General features: G+C 42.5%; 1 protein-coding gene across 5 annotated transcripts in view; it reads left to right on the forward strand.

Annotated features, from left to right (window-relative positions):
- Positions 1–24584, forward strand: part of LOC117351126 — a 690625-nt gene that overhangs the window by 654667 nt on the left and 11374 nt on the right. For 4 of the 5 annotated variants that reach the window (XM_033925963.1, XM_033925962.1, XM_033925960.1 and 1 more), the window contains one exon: positions 16725–17697. The exons of the other annotated variant lie outside the window; for it this stretch is intronic. In XM_033925963.1, the coding sequence (XP_033781854.1) occupies positions 16725–17142 (418 nt within the window). In that variant the 3' untranslated portion in view covers positions 17143–17697. Of the gene's footprint in view, positions 1–16724; positions 17698–24584 lie in introns of those variants that run through there. 5 annotated transcript variants of the gene reach the window in all.

Consider the following 24584-nt stretch of genomic DNA (forward strand, 5'->3'; position numbering starts at 1 on the left):
AGATGTGTGGAACAGTCTCCCAGAAGAGGTGGTGGAGACAGAGACTGAGTCTGAATTCAAAAGGGCCTGGGATAGGCACGTGGGATCTCGGAGAGAGAAAGAGATAATGGTTATTGCGGATGGGAAGACTAGATGGGCCATTTGACCTTTATCTGCCATCATGTTTCTATGTTGTGTCCCTACTCCTACTGGAGCGCTGGTCTAGGTCCTGGCAACTCAGCTTCAATGCCAAAAAATGCAAAGTCATGCACCTGGGCAGCCAAAATCCATGCAAGACTTACAACCTTAATGGCGAGATCCTAACAAGAACTGAAGCAGAACGAGACTCAGAGGTGATCGTCAGTGAGAACATGAAGACTGCCAATCAAGTGGAGCAAGCTTCATCCAAGGCAAGGCAAATCATAGGTTGCATACGCAGGAGTTTCGTCAGCCGTAAGCCTGAAGTCATTATACCATTGTATAGATCCATGGTGAGGCCCCACCTGGAATACTGTGTGCAATTCTGGAGGCTGCATTACCGTAAGGATGTGCTGAGACTGGAGTCAGTCCAGAGAATGGCCACCCGGATGGTCTCGGGACTCAAGGATCTCCCGTATGAGGAACGGCTGGATAAGTTGCAGCTGTACTCATTCGAGGAACGCAGAGAGAGGGGTAACATGATTGAGACATTCAAGTACAGTGGTGCCTCGCATAACGGACGCCTCGCACAGCGAACGCTGCGCACAACGAACTTCAGGTCTTGCTTCCCACAACGAACTTCGTTTCACACAACGAAGTCGCCCGAGCTGCATCGCTTAACTGCCCTCTCTCCGCCTGGCTCCCTGTGCAGTGGCGCTACATATTTTAAACCCCCCTGCCGCCGCTGCTGCATATTTTTAAGCCTCTGCCGCCACCGCATATTTTTAAACCTCCCCCCGCCGCCACATATTTTTTAAAAAAAGCCACCACTGCTGCAACTTTAATCTCACCCGCTCACTCGAACTGGTGGTCTAGCAAATTTCCCAGCCAGAAGCACAGACAGAGATCAAGAGCAAGCCTTCTGTGCTACTGCCTGGGCCTGCGCTGATCTCTGAATGGCTGCAGTCAGCTCTCGCGGGACTCACAAGAACTAACTGCAGCCAGCTCTCGTGGGACTCACAAGAACTAACTGCAGCCAGCTCTCACGGGACTCACAAGAACTAACTGCAGCCATTCGGAGATCGGCATGGGCCCACACAGGCGTGCAGAGGAATTGCTCCTGATCTCTGCGCTTCTGGCCTGTACGCCACTGGCTGGGAAAGATGGGAGGAATTAATAAAGGTACTGGGGAGTATGTGGGGGTGATTATAATACACAGCAAGGATCAACAAAACCCCTGTCTCCCCTCCCCTTCACATATATCCCCTCTATATCATGCTAACAGCTCTAACAAGGTAAATTTATCTTTTTTTATGTCATCTTAGCATATTTTATGCTACAGAACGAATTATTTTTTTTAACATGTATTGTTATGGGAAAACGCGTTTCACATAACGAACTTTTCGCATAACAAACTTGCTCCTGGAACGAATTAAGTTCGTTGTGTGAGGCACCACTGTATCTCACGGGCCGCATCGAGGTGGAAGAAGATATCTTCTTTTTCAAGGGTCCCGCGGCAACAATGAGGCATCCGTGGAAAATCAGGGGCGGGAAACTGCACGGGGACACCAGGAAATTCTTTTTCACTGAAAGGGTGGTTGATCGCTGGAATAGTCTTCCACTTCAGGTTATTGAGGCCAGCAGCGTGCCTGATTTTAAGGCCAAATGGGATAGACACGTGGGATCTATTCACAGAGAAAGGTAGGGGAAGGTCATTGGGGTGGACAGACTAGAAGGGCCGTGGCCCTTATCTGCCGTCTATTTCTATGTTTCTATATATTCTTTCCTACAACATATTGTAAATCAGGGGTGTCCAACCTGTGGCCCGAGGGCCGCATGTGGCCCCGGTCGAGAGCGATGCAGTGTTTTCCTCTGCTGCCCCCGGGTGTTTACCATCTTACCTCTCTGTCTTGCTGCAGCATTTGCGTGGCCTCAAAATTTTTTTTTCGGACATTGCGGCCCAGGGAAGTCAAAAGGTTGGACACCCCTGTTATAAATCCCAACTATGTCCAGTATGTTTTCCTTGTTATTGTCTATTTATCACGACAGTTTTTATTGGTTTTTATTTTGGTTTTTCCTTGGTGTTATTATTGTAAACCGCTTCGGTTTAACTTTCTTGTTAATTAATTGCAGTGTATCAAATAAATATAACTGTAACTCTGCTCTAGATGAATATAAGGGCAAATCTGTGTCTATTTTCACTTGAACAAAACCAGATGAATATGATAACATGAGCAGAGCACATAGTGGCTTAGACTCATTCCAGTAAATTTACGATCTGTCTTAAGTCAACTCTGATTATTCCACCCACTCCTTCGCCGGTTTTTGATTTAATTTGAATCAGTTTAGAAAATTGTACTTGAATTATTGGCCACACTCATGGTAATGCAGAAATAAAACAATCCCATATTATGCAAGGATCAGGGAATATAGGATTATAGGAGGGAATATAATATTTTAACTTGGCCAAGGAGATAGATGAGTTCTAGGGGTGGGCTGTAATTTGCAATGACATGGAAAATGCCATCCGATTTTGTTGAATATCATTAACAAATCCAATTTTGTGGGGGTTTTGTTTGCTGACAGTCATGCTTACTCTTTGCAAAGAGTGTGTATTATTTGCAAAGTGTGTGCCCTTTTCTAGATAGTGAATGCATACACAAACTATTACTTGTGTGCATACCATTGCACATATATGCACTATTGGGAGAACAGTGTGCATTCTTTGTAAAAATAGTGCATACTCTTTAGGAAGACTGTGACCTCTTTGCAAAAAAAATGTGCACATTCGATGACATGCCTCATAACTCCTGTAATGAACAAATGCCTGAAAAAAAGCAAACATTCCCAGAAACAAAGGGGGATTGGGACTTGTATACCACCTTTTTATAGTTTTACATCTACATTCAAGTATTTTCCCTATCTGTCCCAGAGGGCTCCCAGTCTATCTAATATACCTGGAACAGTGGAGGATTAAGTTACTTGCCCAGGGTCACACGGAGCAGCAAGGGGTTTGAACCCACAACCTCAGGGGGCTGAGGCTGTAGTTCAAACTACTCTTCCATACTCTCCTCCAATCCAATGTCACAAATGAGCCAAGTATAGAACAATGAAGCCATTGTGACATCACTGATGAGGCTGGCTCGGCATTGGTGGAATGAGGCATTATGACATCAGGGAAAGGGATTGGGACTTCTATATTGCCTTTTTGTAGTTTTACAATCACACTCAAAGTGGTTTACATACAGGCACTTCAAGCATTTTCCCTGTCTGTCCTGGTGGGCTCACAATCTATTTAATGCACCTTGGGCAGTGGAGAATTAAGTGACTTGCCCGCAGTCACAAGGAGCAACATGGGGTTTGAACCCACAACACAATAAAGAATATAAAATGAGTAGTGTTGGCTCAAAGTCAGGACCAGATTTACCTGTAAACAGTGTACAGCTGTACTGCTACATGGATACCCAATGAGGCGTGGGAAGTAGAGAATGACACGGTGACAAAATTCATCACCGTCCCCGTCCCCGCGGATAACCGCGGGAAACCATCTTCATGTCATTCTTTAAGGAGAGAGGGAAGAATCAGAGTATGAATGGCCACAACCACTGACCCGCAAGCTTTGCTTTGAAGAATGCTGGTGTAGAAGGACTGAGGTTGAAACAGACACTACAGAATGACGGTCTCTGGTATCCAGATATTGTGATGTCATAATGCCTCATTCCACCAGTGCCTAAGAGCCAATCACATCAGTGATGTCACAATGGCTTCATTATCCTTGGCTCACATAAGAATCAGGGTATGAATGGCCACAACCACTGACCTGCAAGCTTTGCTTTGAAGAATGCTGGTGTAGAAGGATTGAGATTGAAATAGACACTAGAAAATGACATGGGATTATTTCCCGCGGTTATCCGCGGGGACGGGAACGGTGATTAATTTTGTCACCGTGTCATTCTCTAGTGGGAAGCTGTGATTTTTACCAGCAGAAAGGGGATTTAGTTCACACCTTATTTCAGTTGTAGCTCAAGGTAGGCATTTTCCTGTCCCCCATATAATCTACATTTATAGCTGAGGCCAATGGAAGGTTAAATGACTTGCCCAAGGTCACGAGTATCCAGAGTGAGAATGAACTGGGATTTCCTGGTACAGCAAGATAAAATCTTTGGAGAATAGAACACATTTATCTAAAATTACTGTACTGCAGCATGAGGAACTTGCCTTTTAACAATATTTTAATATTCACTTTTATATTATTTACTTACTATACTATTAGTTTCAAACAGTTAAGCTTTGGTGATGAACAATAATTGAGATTCATAAACAGATATGCTCGTAGATTTTGAAGAATAACCTGTCCCCCCCCCCCCCCATTTCAATGTAACCGTAGTTCTGTCTATTAACCAGCAGATGGGGCAATTTCTCCTATTCTAGAATGTTGATGTCAAGATATAAAAATGCATTTTGTGTCCAGAGAGAGAAGAAATTTTAATACTGAATGAAAGTCTTATTTAAAATAATATAGGGCAATGATTGCTTCTTGAGGGTAATTTTGAGTTCAGCTGCATTGCTTGCAGGCTCATGGGCTTATACAGCAGAGTTTAAAGGGAAACTAGAGGAGATGTAGGAGTAGCCTAAAGGTACAAACAGCAGGCTCTGAACCAGGGAGACCAGAGTTCAAATCTCACTGACACCTCATATGCCCCCCCTCCCCATTTATCAAGCCACATTAGGGGTTTTATCGCACTGGCTGCTTTTACCGCAGTGGCCAGCGATAAATAAAACCCTAACACGTCTTGATAAAAGGGGGCCATGTTTTGGATGTCACCTAACCCTTCATTGCTTCAGGCATAGATTGTATGCCGTTTAGGGACTGGGACATGTCTACTGTTCCTGAATTTAACTCACCTTGACCTGGAAAGATATGAGCTAAACAATAAGATTAAAAAAAATAAATAAATAAAAATCAGAAAGCCAGCAGGTGATGTGGAGATCTCTTGCCTTGTATACTCTGCTGGTGCAAAGCATGTGGGTAAGCTTGCTAAATATCCAATCTTATTTTCAATTAATTATCCTTTCAACCCAAAACAAGCCTTTATTCGTGCAAGAATATTGTCCCAAGAAGGATCCTAGTTTCGGCGTATATGAACACCTTTATCAGGGGACACTTTGCTGGGAAGGATGCCAAGCTCTGCCAGCCAAAGAGGCCTCCTTGTGAGTCCCGCCTGTGCTACCATCTAGGGTTACCAGATGTCTGGATTTCCCCGGCAGGGGCGGAGCTAGGGCAGTATTGGCGGCGGGTCTAACCCTACTACCAGCACACTTCAGCTGTTGACATTTGCACAGGTGGTACGTTAGATAGATCGTGAGCCCACCGGGACAGATAGGGAAAATGCTTGAGTACCTGATTGTAAAAACCGCTTAGATAACCTTGATAGGCGGTATATAAAATCCTAATAAACTTGGTATTCGCCAGGAAGCCTCTTCGGCTGGCTGAGCTTGGCATCTCTTGGCATATACGCTGAAACTTGGATCCTTGTTGGGACAGTATTCTTGCATGAATAAATCCAACAGTACAGAAGAAAGCCTTGCCTTTCTTCTGTACTGTTGGATTTCAAGGCGAGGCTTTCTCTGCCCAATGAACTATCCTACCACCACTGTTAGTTTTCCCCACAAAGGAGTCAGATAAATTTCTAAAGAGCCATTCTCCATGGGTGAACATCTATTTACCATCAGAACTGTCTTTTAAAATTGCCAGTTTGGGGGATAATTCTATAAGGAGTCCCCTACTGTAGGTGGCAGGAAGATGCATAAATGGTGATATTCTAGTCATTCATGTGTATAAGTGGCCACTTACTTGCTTAAATAACCGTTTAAAGAATAGTGATCAGTGGAGAAGTATGCGCCACATTTTTCAAGTTTAATTAAAAATTTGATTTTATCGCAATTTCATACTTCAAAGTGACGTACAATTTTAAAAACGGGGAAAACCGACTACATTAATTACAATAAGATGTGAACAAAACAGACGGGTACAAAAGGAAAACGGGTGGAACTACAAAATTAAAGAAAAGAAGGACAAAAAGGTAAAAACAGAAAAGGAAGGCATATCTTTAGCCATTAAAAATAAGCTAGCCTCGTAAAAGTTTCAAGTTTCAAATGCGTCTTTATACAGCCAACATTTTAGCGTTCCTTTGAATCTATTAAGAATCCTTTCTTCCCTGGTAACGAGTTCCATATTTGTGGTGGTGTAACCGAAAAAAAAGTATCCCATCGTGTATATATGATTTTCAAAGGCGGAATAAAAAGAAGATTTTTGTCCTCTGATCTTAAGGTTCTTATGGGAGTATATGGAATTAGATATCTTTCTAGAAATATTGGTGTTTTAGCTGTATATTTTTAAAAATGATTTATATTCCACATATCCTACAATTCTGTGTGGATTACAAATTATTCAGGCACTCAAGCATTTTTCGTTAACTGTCCCGATGGGCTCCCTCTCTGTCTAATGTACCTGGAGCAATGGGGGGGGGGGGGAAATTAAGTGACTTGCCCAGGGTCACAAGGAGCAGTGCAGGATTTGAACCCACTACCTCAGGGTGCTGAGGCTGTAGCTCTAACCACTGCACTATCTTGTATGTAATTCTATGCATTATATAGGTAACCAATGTGTTTTCTGAAGGAGAGGTGTTACATCAGGGGTGGGGAACTCCGGTCCTCGAGGGCTCTAATCCAGTCGGGTTTTCAGGATTTCCCCAATGACTATGCATTGAAAGCAGTGCATGCAACTAGATCTCATGCATAGTCATTGGGGAAATCCTGAAAACCCGACTGGATTAGGGCCCTCGAGGACCGGAGTTCCCCACCCTTGTGTTACATGATCAGTTTTTTTCTTATTAGTGATGATTTTTATCGCAGTGTTTTGAATTATTTGTAATTGTCGTAATGCTGTTTACTTTGCAGGTGGGCATGGGCATATCTGAATGGCTGTACAGAAGCTTATAAGTATATTTATAAAAATAATGTGTGTAATTATAGTCATGAAAACAAAGCAGTATGGTAAAAAGTCTTTAAAAATGTTTAGTTCATTTGCTGGTACATCTGCTTAAAACAAAAGCTGTATATGACATTTGGGAATGTCCATTTTCTCAATAGATTCTTTGAACTTCAGAAAGGAATTGACTAGATCAGTGTTTTTCAACCTTTTTACACCTATGGACCAGCAGAAATAAAAAAATTATTCTGTGGACCAGCAGTTGAAGAACACTGGGCTAAGTTGTGGGCCAGACCCCGCTCATCTCTACCCAATGTCCACCCCCAGAACCCGCTCCCATAATAGTACTAATTGTACCTTGCATGTCCCTTGCCTCATCTGGAAACCTTTCCTCCGACGTTGCAAAGGCAGAGAGAAGGCAAGATGCCCTTAGGAGCCACTGCCCGTGGCTTTGTGCACTGAATCAGTTAGGAAGAGGGAGCTAGCTCGAAATTAACGCCACAAGGATCGCACTGTGGACCGGCGGTTGAAGAACACTTTTTGGGCCTGATACATGTGCTGACCCTGTGGACCGGCAGGAAATTTCTGTGGACCGGTGGTTGAAGAACACTGGACTAGATCATATTGGATGTTTGAAATCTTGACCATTCAGTTTGAGATTCCCCATTAATATAATATCATATGCCCTTGAAGCAGGCGCAAACCAAAACATTGCCACACCAGACAGGTGACTTTTGTACCAGAACATGAACTAAACATTATTATTATTATTGTTTTTTTTATTTATTTTATATATATATATATATTTTTTTTTTTTTTTTACTGCTGTGGATTGTCTGTTGGGTTTTTCACCTCTCAGCATGGGGTGTGCCGGTGACAGCATTACATTAATATTCTGTGGCAGAATCTTGGCACCGAATGCCATTATAGCATTGGAGCTAGTCATTTCCAGAAAAAAAGATATGTTATATTGCAATGCAAGGATTTATATTTTTCCTGATGTGGCTAGAGCGACACAGCTTAGGAAAAAGGCCTTTCTTAAGGCACTAGGTGCAACATTTTACCTTAAATATCCCTGTAAATGTTTCCTATCTTTTCAGGGGAAGGACTATATATTTTGGGAATCTTTGCAAATAGAACAATTTCTTAAGGGTAATCATATTTCTAGGTTGTAGGTGTGGGAAGAGGGAAGAGCTCCTCCCTCACCAGGGCTGTAGTGTTCCATTGGGTAGACTCCGGATCCCAGAAAGCACTGGGCCTCTGCAGCTCAGTGCTAAGGCACATTGGGAGAGAGATGTAATCCTACTGAAGTAGAGGGGCGTGGCCCAGCCAGGAAGAAGGATAAATGCCCTAGCAGGGAGTTGATCAGAGAGGTCCCAGAGGAGAAACCATTTCTAGTTGTTGGCAGGAAGGGAAAGTGTTTGAGAGTGCCAAGATGAGGTTTCCAGAGAGACACTGGTAGAGTGAGAAGCCCTGCTATGTGGTTTGAAGACTTGGATGTTAAAGGTAAACCAAGCTCATAATTTGAATATATTGCCGGAACTCAGTGTTGGCATTGAGTAAAGTTCAGAGATAAATGAAGGCTGAAATGGGGAACTGAATTAAGTACTTGTTTTGCCTTCCCTTAGCCTGAGGAAACGGGCTCAGATTTGGAGAAGAATATAAGTTTTGTTGCACCTTTTTAAGTGTTTTGTGTGAACGGATGTGCATAGAGTTCCGGGAAAACCTGGACTGGACTCTGTTACAGGCATGTAGGGTTGAGTATGGTTAGTTAGCGGAGGAGAGTATGGTGCGCTGGTTAGATCTACAGCCTTAGCACCCTGAGGTTGTGGGTTCAAACCCACGCTGCTCCTTATGACCCTGGGCAAGTCACTTAATCCCCCCATTGCCCCAGGTACATTAGATAGATTGTGAACCCACTGGGACAGATAGGGAAAATGCTTATTTATTTATTTAAGACATTTATATTCTGCTTTAAACCAAAGCGGCTTACAGTTAACATACACAGCCTTCAACACTAAACTAAACCTTAGGTTTGTATACCGCGCCATCTCCGCAAGCGTAGAGCTCGGCACGGTTTACAGAATTAGGCTAGAAAGGAACTCCAGAGGAAGAAGGGTAATAGGAAAGGAACTAAGAGGGTAGAGAGGGGTCAAGGTACCAGAGAGCGGGAGGTGTTAGATTTTTGAAAAGAGCCAAGTTTTCAGGTGTTTGCGGAAGAGTTGGAGGGAGTTTGAATTTCTGAGCGGGGAGGTGAGGTTGTTCCAGAGTTCTGTGATTCTAAAGGGGAGAGATGTTCCTAGTATTCAACACATTTATTTATTCATTCAATTTTCTATACTGTTCTCCCAAGGGAGCTCAGAACGGTTTACATGAATTTATTCAGGTACTCGAGCGTTTTCCCTGTCTGTCCCGGTGGGCTCACAATCTTATCTAATGGACCTGGGGCAATGGGGGGGCTTAAGTGACTTGCCCAGGGTCACGAGGAGTAGCGTGGGTTTGAACCCACAACCTCAGGGTGCTGAGGCTGAAGCTTTAACCCCTGCGCCATCTTAAAAATCCACATAACAAAAAACAATTGTCCTGATGTGGGCATCTTAACGGACTCATCTTAGAAGATGAGAACATTGTCAAAACTGAAATTAAGTGCAACTTGCAAAGAAATGCTTGCGCAAAAAAAGATAGGTCTTCCACAGTTTTCTGAAGTGTAACAAATTTCCACCGAATCTCAGAGTGCCTGTCAAGCGTTCCTTATGTAAACCACTTTGTTAAACTACAAAAGGTGGTATACAAATCCCAATCCCTTTCCCTTGATTCTGTGATATATTAAATACTTTTTAAAATGATTTCTGGTGTTTAAGTGTTTGGTATTTATCTCTCTCCTTGACATGGGCTAGTTGGAGATCAAATTGTTGGACTATTTTTTTCCTTTCTTTTGTTTTCTTCTTGGAAAATTCATTTCTGCATCTTCTTAGTTTGTGGACGTTTACATAGGGCTCAATTTACTAAACCGCAGAAGAGCTTCTTACCACGGACCGGTGAGATAAATACTCAGATGCTCATTCAATTCTTTTGAGTGTCGGAGCATTTACCTCGCCAACCCATGGTAAGAAGCTCTTCTGCGGTTTCGTTAAACCCAGTGATAAATAATAAAATAATTGGAGCTAAGCAAACGGCATTGGGTCATCTAACCTAAGGCGTTAATTTATAGAATGTAAATCAAATTCCTTTGCATATAGCAGGGGTGTCAAAGTTCCTCCTCGAGGGCTGCAATCCAGTCGGGTTTTCAGCATTTCCCCCAAGGAATATGCATGAGATCTATTTGCATGCATTGGCTTTCATGGTATGCTAATAGATCTCATGCATATTCATTGGGGAAATCCTGAAAACCCGACTGGATTGCGGCCCTCAAGGAGGAACTTTGACACCCCTGGCATATAGCAATTCAGCTTTTCCCAGGTCTTTTCTGGAAACTGACCCAAACCTGAATATCGTCTGCATAAATATAACAAGAACAGCGGCAACAATAAAACAACAACAAAAAAATCGCACTAAAGAAATAAAAACTGAAAAAAGTAAATATGTCAGGGGCAGTGGCATAGTATGGGAAGGGTGCCGGTACCTCTTTACCCCCCATGCCAAGCATGCACCCTCCCTTCCCTGCCTCATACCTCTTTAAATCTTCACCAACATGAGCAACTTCTCCGACCTGCTGCTCGTGCCGGCCTAGCTCCCCTCTGAAATCATTTCCGGGTCACGGGGCATCTCTTCTCCCTGAAATTGCTACCTCAAACCCACTTCCAAGCGCTTCCCTCTTAAAGAAAAATGGCCCTCCCAACCCCCTCAAAACTCCTTCTTCACCTAGGGTTACCAGACATCTAGATTTAACTGGACAAAGTCCTTTTTATTAAGATGACTATCCAAATGTCCGGATGGCTGTCCGGGTTTTGAAAAGTGTTGAGATCAGGGCTGCATCTGAAGGGCATTTGTGCATGCATAAGTTCGACATGGTGACATCACACGCACGCATGCATGCAATGTCATCGCGTCACATGCGCAGAGTCACTCCAGACTCCCTCTGAAGAGACGAGGTTTGTGCGGGGCTGCGGTTGGGGAGGGTGGATCAAGATGGAGCCGGCGGGTGAAATGGGGCGGGGCTGGGGGGCAGAATGAGGCGGGGCCAAGCGTCCTTTTTTTTCCCCAATGTAAAATCTGGTAATTCTACCTTCACCCCAATCCCCCAGGACCTACCCAGAGGTGGTCTCTGGTGATCTAGTGTTCATGGGCTGAAGCAGGCTCACTGCCCCATTTTATACTATTTATCGATATGCTCTGTAATCAATTTGCCTCATATACTTTACACTTAATTATATTTAAAGTATATCATAAAAATCCAGGTGTATCTCACAGTGGCTGAAAGATGATTTCTTTGGAACGAAAAGAAGATTACACTTGTCTTAATTTTCTCTCAATTACAACCAGGCATTAACTAATACTGACTAACTACAGACCCAAATAATTATTGCTATCTGTTTCCTTTGCAAATATAACTGCAGCGCTGAGCTAGAAGAATAATGGCATATTTACAGAAGGCAGCTAATTAAACTTAGCTTCAATTGCTTTCAGTGTGCCAGAAGGAGCCATTTTCACAGCGAAAATTTTGTGGAGGCCTGCATGCTTACTAGGAACAGGAAGATATAGCATAGTGCCGAGTTCCCAAGATAAAAATTCATTTCAAGGCAAATTTACATCGGCAATAAAAATCTCATTAAGGAAGATATGAAGATCTCCCTACTATATCATGACAGTCGAAAGATGTTATCATATTTGTTTGAGGGGGGTTTATTTAAAGAACCATATATAGTTCACTGTTCTGTAGCGGCTGTAATTGCAACTGTCTTTCAGCCCCCTCCCCCCCCCCCTTGCAATCATACATGGTTGTCTTATTTCCTTTATATTAACACTACCGTTGATGCCTCATCATTGTAGAGAAACCTCTTGCAATTTGCAAGTGTTAAGTCCAGAGTCTTGGATACATTTATTTAGTTGCTTCAGGTTGAATGCTTTTCCAGAGACACCAAGTATATTTTCTCCGCACAGATTTTAAGGCAATTTGTTCCTTATGGTTCATATCATGGAAAGAGAACATGAGGACGATGGTTTTGTAATGGTCCACATAAATTTGCAGGCAGTTATATGCATAAATCGAAGAGTGGCCTAATCCTTAGAGCTAGTGCCTCGGCACCCCGAGGTTGTGAGTTCAATCCCAGCACTGCTCCTTCTAACCCTGGCAAGTTACTTAACCCATTGTGAGTCCATCAGAACAGATAGGGAAAATGCTTAGAGTACCTATTATTCAATGTAAACCACTTGGATGAATCGCTCAATAAAAAGGAAGTTGTTAAACCCTAAATAAACAAGATATACCAATTTTGAAAAACAAACTTGTGTAAATTCACTTTTGAAAATGACCCTGGCAAAATGCTATGCACATATATACAAAATTACTTTTGCTATTGGCATTGGCGAATGGCTGCACAAAGGGGTTTCTGTAAATATTGCAGGCACTTTTAAGAATATATTTTGGCTGTATTCATCAAAATGGCCCTTATTTTTGAAGCTCCATTCATCTGTTGGATGCTTGAAAATAATGCATGGATGGGGCAGGAGTTTGGGCAGGCTTGAAACGGGGCAAAAAGTTACAAGGAGAGCAAATATCCACATAATATCGGCAGGAATTATTTTATTGTAAATATTATTATCATTTATTTACCGCCTTTTCATGAAGAGATTTGTAATTGAATAGTGTAATCAGGTGCTCTTAAGTATTTTCGCTGTCTATGTAGCAGCTGTTACCGCCACTGCCTGTGCTAAAAACACTATCGCGGTTTTGTAAAAAGAGGGGGCGATAAGTTAGACACCTAGATCGGCTAGGCATGCCAATAAACTTTTCTTTTTTTTTAATAGAATCAGGGCCTAAATATAATTAGAAAAGTAATTCTCCTTTGATAACTCCAATCTAATCAGAATTTCTGAATCACACTTATCCAGTATACGTAATAATAATAATAATAACTTTATTCTTATATACCGCCACACCACATAGTTCTAGGCGGTTCACAACAAAGAGGACTGTACAATCGGTGAAAAAAAAATGCAATTTACATGAAAATACATTCAGGAAAGGTCAAAATTATAACTTTACTTTACGATAGAATATCAATTTACAAATTTGCCAAATAAATCAGTTTTCAACAACTTCCTAAAAGACAAATAAGATTGAGCCTGAGAAATAATGGTACACAACCAAGAATTCCTTTTACCAGCCTGAAATGCAAATGATTCATCGAGAAATCTCTTACGACAACAAGATTTTATGGCCGGATAAGCAAACAAATGATTTCTTCAGGTAATCTTGTTCAAAACATGAGGATAGGTAAGCTGGAGCCAAACCAACAAGTTCAAGGCGACTTGCAAGGACATGGGGAAGGTTATTTATTTATTTAAAACTCTTGTACATACGTTGCAGTTTGGAATGTTGATCTTGGAATACAATTATCGCACTCGATTACAAAAAAACATGTTTTGGCAGCAGATATGGGAGCAACATTACAAGTTTGCGTTACGCCTTTAGATTGCGCCTAATAGAGCATCCTCAGATGGGGGCTTGTCCTAAATGTGGTCATGTGCCTGCCACTTTAGGGCACATGTTTTGGCTTTCCCCAGCGGTTCTAACCTTTTGGAGAAGTTTACTTACCTCTATGTCTTCCATTTGGACCTGTGGACTGAAGTTGGACCCTTTGATCCTGTTCATTGCAAGGGTGACAGCTCAAAAGCGCGCAAGACAATTGCGCGTGGACAAAATCGCGCAGACAAATCAGCGCAAAGACAATCGAGCGCAAGACAAGTAAGCGCAAAGACAATCCAGCGTAAGACATTTGAGCGCAAGACAATTGAGTGCAGCGACAACTCAGCGCAAGACAATTTAGCGCAAGATAGCTCAGCGCAATGACAATTCAGCGCGCCACTAGAGGCCGCTTGCCCATCGAAGGACACGCGCACGTATAGCACGTGAACACGTCATCACGTCAACGCGTGTTCAGTATGATTCCCTTGACTCTTTGCGTTTTCAGCATAAGTCACGTGAATGCATTTTCGTTACCATGGTTACGTTATCTCATGATATATATTCTCCGAACAGCATTTAAATACAAGTCACGTGAATGCATTTTCGTTACTATGGTTACGTTTCCACATTATATATGTCCTCCGAACGCGCGCAATTGTCTATGAACCCATTGCAAGTGCCTATTCCACGTTGGTATCGTTCTTCTTTGCAGTGTACAATTTTGATGGGGTAGAAAGTCATTTTACTTAATTGGCTTTTGCCGAGTCCTCCATCCCTTTCTCAATGGAGGATGCAAATGCTTACCCTGCTAAAGTTGGAGCGCATACAATTTCAAGATTTGGACTCTCCTCTGGGCCATCAATTTAATCGCATTTGGCGAGCTTTTTGGGCCACATTGATCCCTAGATTGCGGAGTTGTCTCTTGAATAGGTAGATGGTTGTGTCTGGTAACAGGCACTCCTCTCTTGGCTGATGTATCTTCTAAGGGGTGGGTATAGGAGGTTTCCTTTATTTGAAATTTGAGCATGTGTATCTTTTTTGACTTGTTTGAAATGTTGCTTGTTCGGCATTGAGCCTTCGTTGTTTGTAATGCTGTTGCTTGATGGTTTGCTCAATAAAAATTATTTAAACATAAAACTTTTGTAGCCTGCAAATCCAGCATCTGTGCGGGTGACAGCAATACAAACATAATTAAGTTTCAAGTTTTCAAGTTTCTTAAAAATGTGATATACCACCGTATCAGTTTATTTCAAGGTGGTTATACATTTTAAAATAGGGTAGAAACAAATAATACAAATTAACATAACTTTAACAAAAAAAACATACTCGACAAAACAATAACATACTAGACTAGACCAGGGGTAGGCAATTCCGGTCCTCAAGAGCCGGAGCCAGGTCAGGTTTTCAGGATATCCACAATAAATATGCATGAGATAGATTTGCATCTCAAGGAGGCGGAGCATGCAAATCCATCTCGTACATATTCATTGTGGATATCCTGAAAACCTGCCCTGCCTTTGGCTCTCGAGGACCGGAATTGCCTACCCCTGGACTAGACAAACGGGTACGAGTGGAAAAAAAGGGTAGAACTACAGTGGTTAAAGAAAAGTAAGATATAAAGGTATAAACATAAGGAAGGGGTTAAAAACAAATAAGTCCAATACAAGAGGACTCATATAAAATAACACCGTCATATTGTAGATAATGGCAGATAATTACCATTTGGCCGAGCCAGTTGGCCCAATTAATAAAGGCCATAATGTTTTATAAAATCAAAGCAAAGCAAAACATGAAGCTAAAGAAATACGAAGATTTCTGTCTGTAACAAGTGCAGATTGTTTCCCATCCTAGAGGCGCAAGAGACAGACTGATCTGCTGTGGGAATATACTCACCAAATCCCTTAGACTGAACCCTGCTATTTTTCAGCTGCCGTGTAATTTTTTTTTATCCACTGGAAGTAATAATTTGGCAAGCAGCAGCCCTTTCACCATATTTAATTAATTCCTCTAATTCTGAGGCAAATGAGAATAATGGGTCTTCATTTTGCTATTTACTTAAAATAGGTAATTAGGGAGAGCACAAGAGATTTCAATTTTGAAATGGAAATCAGGTGACCTCTCCAGCAGGGTGAACCGACATGTCTTATTCACTACTTGTGTGATAAGAAAAGATACAGGATGAAATGGAAGCAGATTTGCTAACTGAGGCCCTCTTTGGCAAAGCTGTTTACTGCGGCAGCATGCGGTAATCGGACCAAAGTGCGGCTTTATAAAAGTGGGGGTGGGATGAATTTTGTTAAAGTCACAAAAAGGAATGCAAAGCATTAAGGACACGTGATAGAAACTATAATTCTAAGACAGAAAAATATATTGCAGTTCTTTTGGTCCCTCAATTAATAATAACACTGCAGTTTTGACATAAAGGCCTAGATACTAAACTTGTGCTAATTATAGTTACAGAATTACATGTAGAGTCCTTAGCAGAAATAGAAACATGATGGCAGATACCTGTAAAGGCCAAATGGCCCATCTAGTTTTCCCATCCACAGCATCCCACATGCCTGTCCCGGACTTTCTTGAATTCAGACAGTCTTTGTCTCCAGCACCTCTACTGGGAGACTATTCTATGCATCTACCACCTTTCTGTTGAAAAGTATTTCCTTAGATTACTCCTGAGCCTATCACTGATTAACTTCATTCTATGCCTTCTCATTCCAGAGCTTCCTTTCAAATGAAAGAGACTCACCTCACTCTTTTGCCTTTCCTCCAAATTATACATATTGAGATCTTTAAGACTGTCCCCATACACCTTATGATGAGGACCACCAACCTTTTTAGTAGCAAACTCCATCCTGTTTAGATCTTTGATCTTTGTGAAAATACAGTCTTCAGAATTGTACACTATATTCTAAATGAGGTCTCACCAGAGTCTTATACAGGGGCATCACTACCTCCGTTTTCCTAATGGCCATATCTATCCCTATGCAGATTTCAGCTTTCATCATCGTTTTCAACATGTTTGGTCAACTTAAGATCATCACATCCTATCAAACCCAAGTCCCGCTCTTCTTTTGTGCACAAAAGTTCTTCACACCTAAACTCGAGGGAGAACCTGGATTCTGCTGGCGATCCTAGTGCAGGAGTGAGCCGGCCATCGTTGAGCCCAGAGCAGAGACTGGTTCCTCCCCAAACCGGAAGTGATTTGCTGCAGGGAACTGCTGGAGTCTCGATGCCCCGAGAGGGAAGCTTGGACCTCAGCTTAGGAGGGACGCCTCCACTGGACTCTAATGAGAATGGTGTAGACGAATCTGATCAGCGTTTTCCCTGCAACATTGAAGAGGTGAGAAGTGCTTCGGGTGGGAATTCCATCAACTTTGGGATATTGAAGAAACCAAATAAAAATTGATATGGTAGCACTGTGGCAGGCCATATCAGTCATGGACTCTAACCTTAAATTGAGTCTTTCAACCTTTAAAACTGATTATGGAACTGTCTTGTCTAAGGTGGAACAACAAGGGGTATTACTATCTCAATTAAATGAAAAGTTGGAGAAACAAGAGGACAAGTTAAATGAGATGAAAATAGTGGAAGTGGAAATGGTTAAAGAGAGCTATTACATTTCATGCAAGATGGAGAACTTTGTGAACTAATTGAGAAAAACTAACTTAAGATTTTCAAAGTTTTCCAAATGTCCTGTTATATCACCTGTCAAAATGGCAAGGAAATACTTCCATGAGATATTGGCCATTCCATTAGAAAATTTACCTCCAATTGTGAGAGCATATTCCAAGGGGAATCCACTCCTATTGAAATTTCAGCTGGTAAAGTGGTGCACATGAATTTGTCTACATATTTGGAAAGTTCCCTTGAGATTGTTACAGATAGAACTACCATGTTGATAATTCTTGCCTTAGAAAGTGACAGGGAATATATTCTTTGTCTGTACCTCCGTCATATCAGTGACCAGTTTTTAGGCTCTATTTATTTATTTATTTATTCAATTTTCTATACCGTTCTCCCAGGAGAGCTCAGAACGGTTTACATGAATTTATTCAGGTACTCAAGAATTTTTCCATCTGTCCTGGCGGGCTCACAATCTGGTTAATGTACCTGGGGCAATGGAGGGATTAAGTGACTTGCCCAGGATCACAAGGAGCAGCGTGGGTTTGAACCCACAACCCCAGGGTGCTGAGGCTGTAGCTTTAACCACTGCGCCACACTCTCCCCAACTCTAATGTTCGTATTTTCCCTGATATAGCTCAGAAAACTCAGAGACGAAGGAAAAAATTTTTGGCTCTGAAGCCAAGAGTCCTTGCTCTGGGAGGTAAATTTCTTGTGAAATTTCCTGCAAAATGTTATGTATCTTATCGAAATAAGAATTTTCTTTGAGCCTAAACAGCTTAAGGGTTGCTAACCATGACCAATGATGCATGACCTTCCACTGTGTGCATGTACCAGCTGTAAGTAGCGTTATCCAGTGTCGATACTCTAATATAAGTTTAATTAATCATTGGTGGAAATTATTTCCTTTCCTGATCTCCATTATTGTGGGCTAAATAAGAGTTAATCTTGTCCTTATATTTTGTTATTTTGACTTATTTGATCTTTAGCAAGTTGTAAATGTAATGCTTGGTTGTAAAATTGAAAATCTTGTAAATAAATAAAAGAAAGAAACAGCCTTTGTGATATTGAGAGACTCGAAGCAGGTTTTTCTATTGCAACTGTGATTTATAACCTCCTCTGAAAGAAATCATTTGTTTGAGGCTCACTGAGTTTTGGATATCTCCCCTTAGCCATCTCTTCTCCAAGCTGAAGATCCCTAGCCTCTTTAGCCTTTCTTCATAGGGAAATCGTCCCATCCTCATTATAATTTTCATCATCCTTCTCTGTATGTTTTATCATTCTACTGTATCTTTTTTTTTTTTAAGATGGAGTGACCAGAATTGCACAGAGTATTTGAGGTGTGGTCGCACCACGAAGCTATACAAAGACATTACAACACTGTCATATTTGTTTTCCGTTCCTTTCTTAATAATACCTAGCATTCTATTTTCTTTCTTAGGTCATACAGTATCAATGTCTCTGTTACATCCCTAGACAGAGAAAAGAGGGGAAAAAGCTACTCTTTCTCTGCAATCAACTCACTGTCTCTGAAGTATTCTAGATGTGGGGCTAGATTCACAAAGCAAACCGATCGTGTACCGATCGGTTTGCGGCCCAGTTTTACTTCGGCCTGATTCACTTACCTCTCTGCCGATCCAATTCCGATCCACTCATGCAAAGGAGGGGAACAGAATGCAAAGTAGGCAGGGACGCGATTCACAAAACAATTTTTTCGAACCGACTGGGCTGGCTGATCAACTCAAGAAGCCACTGCTGGGGACCAGTCGCAGACATCCTTTCCGACACTTCAGCTCCATTGCTGCCCTCTGCTTCCCCGATCTTGCTGCCTTTACTCTGCAGATGCCCTGGGGCCGGATTTGGGGGGGGGGAAGCAGTGGCTGTTGGTGGCATTGTTTAGCTCCTCTCGCTGCCCTTCTCCTGTCTTTCAGTTTTGCCACCCTGACTCTCCTCTTGCCGCCATGCTTTCTGCCCCGAATCCAAACTCCCCCTGCCCAGACTGAGCTGTACTGCCCTGACTCTCCTGGTCTCTGCCTCCTTCCCCGCAGTTCGAGCCCACGTGTTTAAAGCGGGGCTGCACTACGCTTTAAACCTGCAGGCTCGCACTCTGAGAAAGCGGCAGAAAGCAGGAGAGTCGGGGCCAGTGAGTTTAAGAGGCTGCCGCCACCGGGGATCGCCCTTCAAGACAACTTTTGATAGCAGGAGAGTCCGGCTTCCCCCCAAAACAAACAAACAAAAGGAGCAGACACAAACATGAACGCATGCGCAGACCATCTGCAGGGAAAGCAGCTGTTTTACGCTTGCATCAGGCTCGCACATTTGCCATCCAGGTCGGCGGATGGGGGCGTTCCTCCAATTGCCCCCGTTAGAATAGTGTTGGTTTCTGAATCCATCGGACCTGCCTGGATTGGACACAGATTGGTCACGATCAGGCAGTTTAGTGAATCTGGCTCGTTGTTATTTATTGCAGTGATGCTTTGTGTATCTGCCATGGGTCACACTATCTTCACACATACCGCACCCATATCCCTGATAAGAAAGACCCATTCTTTAGCACCCTTAAGAGGTTTGCTCTCATGATCAGTTTCATTGTGCATGTCTCTTTTGACTTTCTTCTATTGTTCATCTGCTTTGGAGACACAAATTAAATTGATGGTGATGCCAACAAAACCTGTCTTTATTAAATTGTATTCCCACAAGGATTGGCATAGAGCTTTTTATAATAAAACGATGAAAAAGGATCACAAGTACATGCCAAGAGCTATTGGTGACTGAGATGTCCCTCGTGACTATAGTTAAATAAGACAGCCTAGAAATGTAATACATGTCAGAAGCCTGTTTGCTCCCGGTAACCCAGTAAGGCTCAGGCTTTGATAAAAAGAAGAAAAATAGAAAAAGAAATTTGATATCAAATGCCAAAACTTTTCTTTCTGCAACTGAAACTTGTCAGTCAAAAAAAAAAGATAGATAATGTAGAGCAGTGGTCTCAAACTTGTGGCCCGGGGACCACATGTGGCCCGCCCAGGTACTATTTTGAGGACCTCGATATGTTTATCTTAATCACAAACGTAAAATAAAACAGTTTCTTGATCTTACGTCTCTTTAGCTATAAATGACAATATTATTATTCAGACTTAGCCAAAAGGAAAGATTTATAAACTATAAAGAGTTTGACCTCATACAAAATTGTCATTTCTTTAATAAGACATTAACTCTTTTTTTCTGAGGCCCTTCAAGTTCCTACAAATCCAAAATGTGGCCCTGCAAAGGGTTGGAGTTGGAGACCACTACTTTAGAGTAATATCAGAATTAAAGGTCAAGCAAATATAGGGTTAAATACATATTTTCAAATTAATTTTATTTACTATTTGTTAAACCCCCCCTCTTTTACTAAGGCGCGCTAGCCGATTTAGCGCATGCTAATTGATGTAGCGTGTGCTAACGATTAGCACGCGATAAATGCTAATGCACCCATTATATTCTGTGGACGCATTAGCATTTAGCGAGTGCTAATTGATTAGTAAAAAGACCCCAAAGTTCATACAAATCATAAACCTATCCTTCTGATATTCCGTTTGTGGTGGTACGTCGTGTCTGAGCCGCTCAAGCTATGGCCTCAACTGACCATGACTATTCAATTTTGGTCACCTGGAAGTTAACTGGTTACTGGATGATATTCAGACTGGTGCCAGGCCAGTGGCGTAGCGAGGGTAGTAGGCGCCTGGAGTGGTGGCACCGCCTCGTGCCTTCTTCTCTGCCCCCCCACTCTGCCACCTGTTCCTTCCCCAACCCCATGTACCTCTGGCCCTGCTGCTTCCACTGGTGTTGGCTTTCCCTCTGATGTCATTTCCTGGCCCCACAACCAAGAAGTATTTCAGAGGGGAGCCGGGCTGGCGTGAGTAGCAGGCTTGTGAAGTTGCTTGTGCTGGCGAAGATTTAAAGAGATATGGGGGTAACGGAGGGCACGAGCGTGGCGTGGGGTGACAGAGAGGTGCTGACGCCTCACAAAGACGGCACCCGGGGTGGTCCTCCCACTCCCACTTGCTATGCCACTGTGTCTGTCTGGCTAACTGTAGCTCATAATGGTCTAAGTACAGCCTAACTCACATTAAGGAATGGTGATGAGGATGGTTGAAAATAATAAGGCTGGATTAAGGTACAACCATCTCCCATAATTTGCAAACATTAGTTTTCAGCAGAATTCATTTTTAACTCATTTGTTATTTGTAGGAAGAATGATTTATATGAGGAGGTAAAGTTTCACTACTTTAATCCAATTTAATCCATAGCATTTAGGAGGAAATTCTATGAGGGGTACCTAAAGTTAAGCACATAACTTAATTTTTAAATTGGCTTCAGATATGAAATTTATCAAGTTCATAATTGAAAAAAAAAAATGAATTGGGTGAGAGTTGCCTGTCATCTTAGACATGATTCTACAAAAGATAGACATCTATCTCATGGGGGGATAGTCTATAAACGGCGCCAGGAGTGGCCTTTTGTATCTGGGTCAATCAGAGTCTTAGGCCCCTCCCAGTACATCTGGAAGGGGACCTAAGGCCATTTTAAGAGGCGGGCCTGCTGGCAGGAGGGACTGGGTGTCCCTCTTGCCAGTCTTCCTCTGCAGGTATGGGGGGGGGTGTTGGAGTGGGCTGTTGTGGATTCAGGGGGTGTTAGGGGGCCCTGTGATAGGAGGGAATGGGCATCCTTCGTGCTGATCTTGGGAGGGGGGTGGCGGGGGTGGCAGGCAGGAGGGAATGGGCATCATTCCTGCCGATCTCAGGGGTTGTTGGGGGGTATCAAGCAGGAGGGAGTGGGAATCCCTTCTGCTGATCTCAGGGGTGAGTGTCGGGGGGGGGGTTTCTCTGCCCACTACAACTGGTTGCACTGATTGCAGCAGGGGAATTCCCACCCCCCTCCCCGATCAGTTGAGCCAGCAGGATTCCCTGAAGCCATGGTTTTGGGGAGTCCTGCCAGCTCAGCTGATTGGGGATTCCCATGCCACAATCAGCTGATGGCAATGGATTCCTCAGCAAAGGTTGACGGCTTATCTACCTATCTTTGCTATCAGGCAGGCACAATTCTCTAACTGGCACCGGTTGACATGGGCATCAGTTAGAGAATTGGGGGGTAAGGTATTTGTGCCTTAAGGTAGATATGATTCTGTATGGGACGCCGATATGTGATTGACATGCGATTCTTAGCCACTTTTTAGGTATCCGGTGAGACCATCATCCTATATAGAATCAGGCCCCTATAGTTGATATGAATTTTGAAATAATATTTATTTATTTCTTCCATTTGTACATCGCACATACCTATACAAGCTCTAGGGGACATTACAGAGGAAGGGGTTAGAAGAGGGTATGGAGGGCAGGAAGATACAGAAGGAGAAGAGGATACAAGTGATTAAGTGTCAAATAGATGAGTTTTCAGTTTCTTCCGGAATATGGTGTGGTTAGGTTCCTTCCTGGTCATTTCAGTAAGGTCATTCCAAGTTTTTACGCCTAGAAAGGTGAACATGGAGTAGAAAACACGTTTGTATTGCAGATTTTTTGTGGAAGGGAGATTTAGAAGTATTCTGTTGAGGGTTCTACAGGAAGAAGACCATGCATTGGAGAAGAGCTGGATGAGAGGAGCCGCGGAGTTTCCGTAAAGTATACGGTGAATGATGCATGAAGTTTTGAAGATTATTCGTGATGGAATGGTTATCCAGTGCAGTTGCCTGATGAAGGCTCTAATCGAGTCGTATTTTCTCAGGTTGAAGATTAGTCTGACAGCGGTGTTTTGGATGAGTTGCATTTTGTGAATCAGAGAGGTGTTGATTCCCATGTAGATGGAGTTGCAGTAGTCAAGTTGTGGAAGTATCATCAGCTGTACAACTAAGGCAAAGTGGTGTTAGTGAAAGTATGGTCTAATATAGGCAGCTCTGAGAGCTTTCAGGCATTATGGATGCTAACATAGAATTTCATGATGACTAAGATTAGGGAGAGCAATTGTTCAAAACTATTTACCCAAGCACTGGGCTTGATGGTCCATTGGTCTGACCCAGAAAGGCTATTCTTATTCTTATGTTCTTATTACCTATCCTGTATGCAGGCAAGAGCATGCATGGGTGAACCTCTTCATAAAGGCAGTTAATAAATTCCAATAAATAAATAAGTAAAATAAAGTTATTCAGTGCATACTTTTACCAGCATGGAGGCATTTTCTAGGAAGAGCCTAGCCAGAGGAGACATGTATTGTATTATAGTATAATTTGGCATGTTCAAAACTGCGTGCACTGAATATTTTTCCTCAAAAAAGTTGCCCGCAGAAATAAATCAGCTGCAAATTTCTGCAGGTACTTTCTCCTTGAACAGTTTTCAAATGGAAAGGATGCATATGCAAAATTGGTAATACTTAGCACTATTTATACCAGTGCCTTTATATTTTTAACCCCTGTGATATTTGTGCTTCCTACAGTATATCAGATCATTACTGTGGTTTGGTGTACGTGGTACTGTTCCATTGTGCTTATTAGAAGCCCTTTAAAAGTATGAGAGCTTAGAGTTTAGCACTGTGAGCTTATAGCCGAGGCCATCCAAGGGTTAAGTTGGGTGTTTTTCTTGGCATGGGTGGTTGTGGAGGTGGGTATTTGGATGTTAAGGGGAGTTATTGGGTAAAAGCTGTGGTGGAAACTATTAGGTATAAGGAGTTGAGTGAAGGGATTGGTGGGGAGAATAGGAAGGAAGTTTGGATTGGTTGGGGAAAGCTGTGGGAGGATTGGATGAGGTGTTCTGGAGAATTGGTGGGCTTTCTCTCATTTTGGGGAAAGGAAGGAGTGTGACGGTGGTATTTGGGGATAAAATTGTTCCCTCCCTGCCCTCCCCATTAGCTAGGTAATGAGGTGGGACTTATTGTTGGTTGGGGTGGTGGGCTTGGTCGCAGCTCTTTGTTGTGGAAAATGAGAAGTATTGGGGTAAATTTTGGAGCAGTGTGGCTAGTAAAGAAATGTGTTACCTTGTTCTTGATCTGCTCATGCCGAAAACTGCCATGGGTGGCAGCAGGATCCTGCGACACTGCGAGTCTTGCAGGGGAATTTGGGATTGGTTGAATATTAGGAATTTTGTGAGCTGGGCTAGTTTGACACCAAAATAGCTCCAGGCGTATGAGTTTTGTTATGCTACACTGGGCTCTTACTGTAAGGTTGTGAAGGTTGTATATTAATGAATTGTTAATTGAGGT

The sequence above is a fragment of the Geotrypetes seraphini genome, chromosome 17 (assembly GCF_902459505.1).
Source record: "Geotrypetes seraphini chromosome 17, aGeoSer1.1, whole genome shotgun sequence".
Lineage (NCBI taxonomy): Eukaryota > Metazoa > Chordata > Amphibia > Gymnophiona > Dermophiidae > Geotrypetes > Geotrypetes seraphini.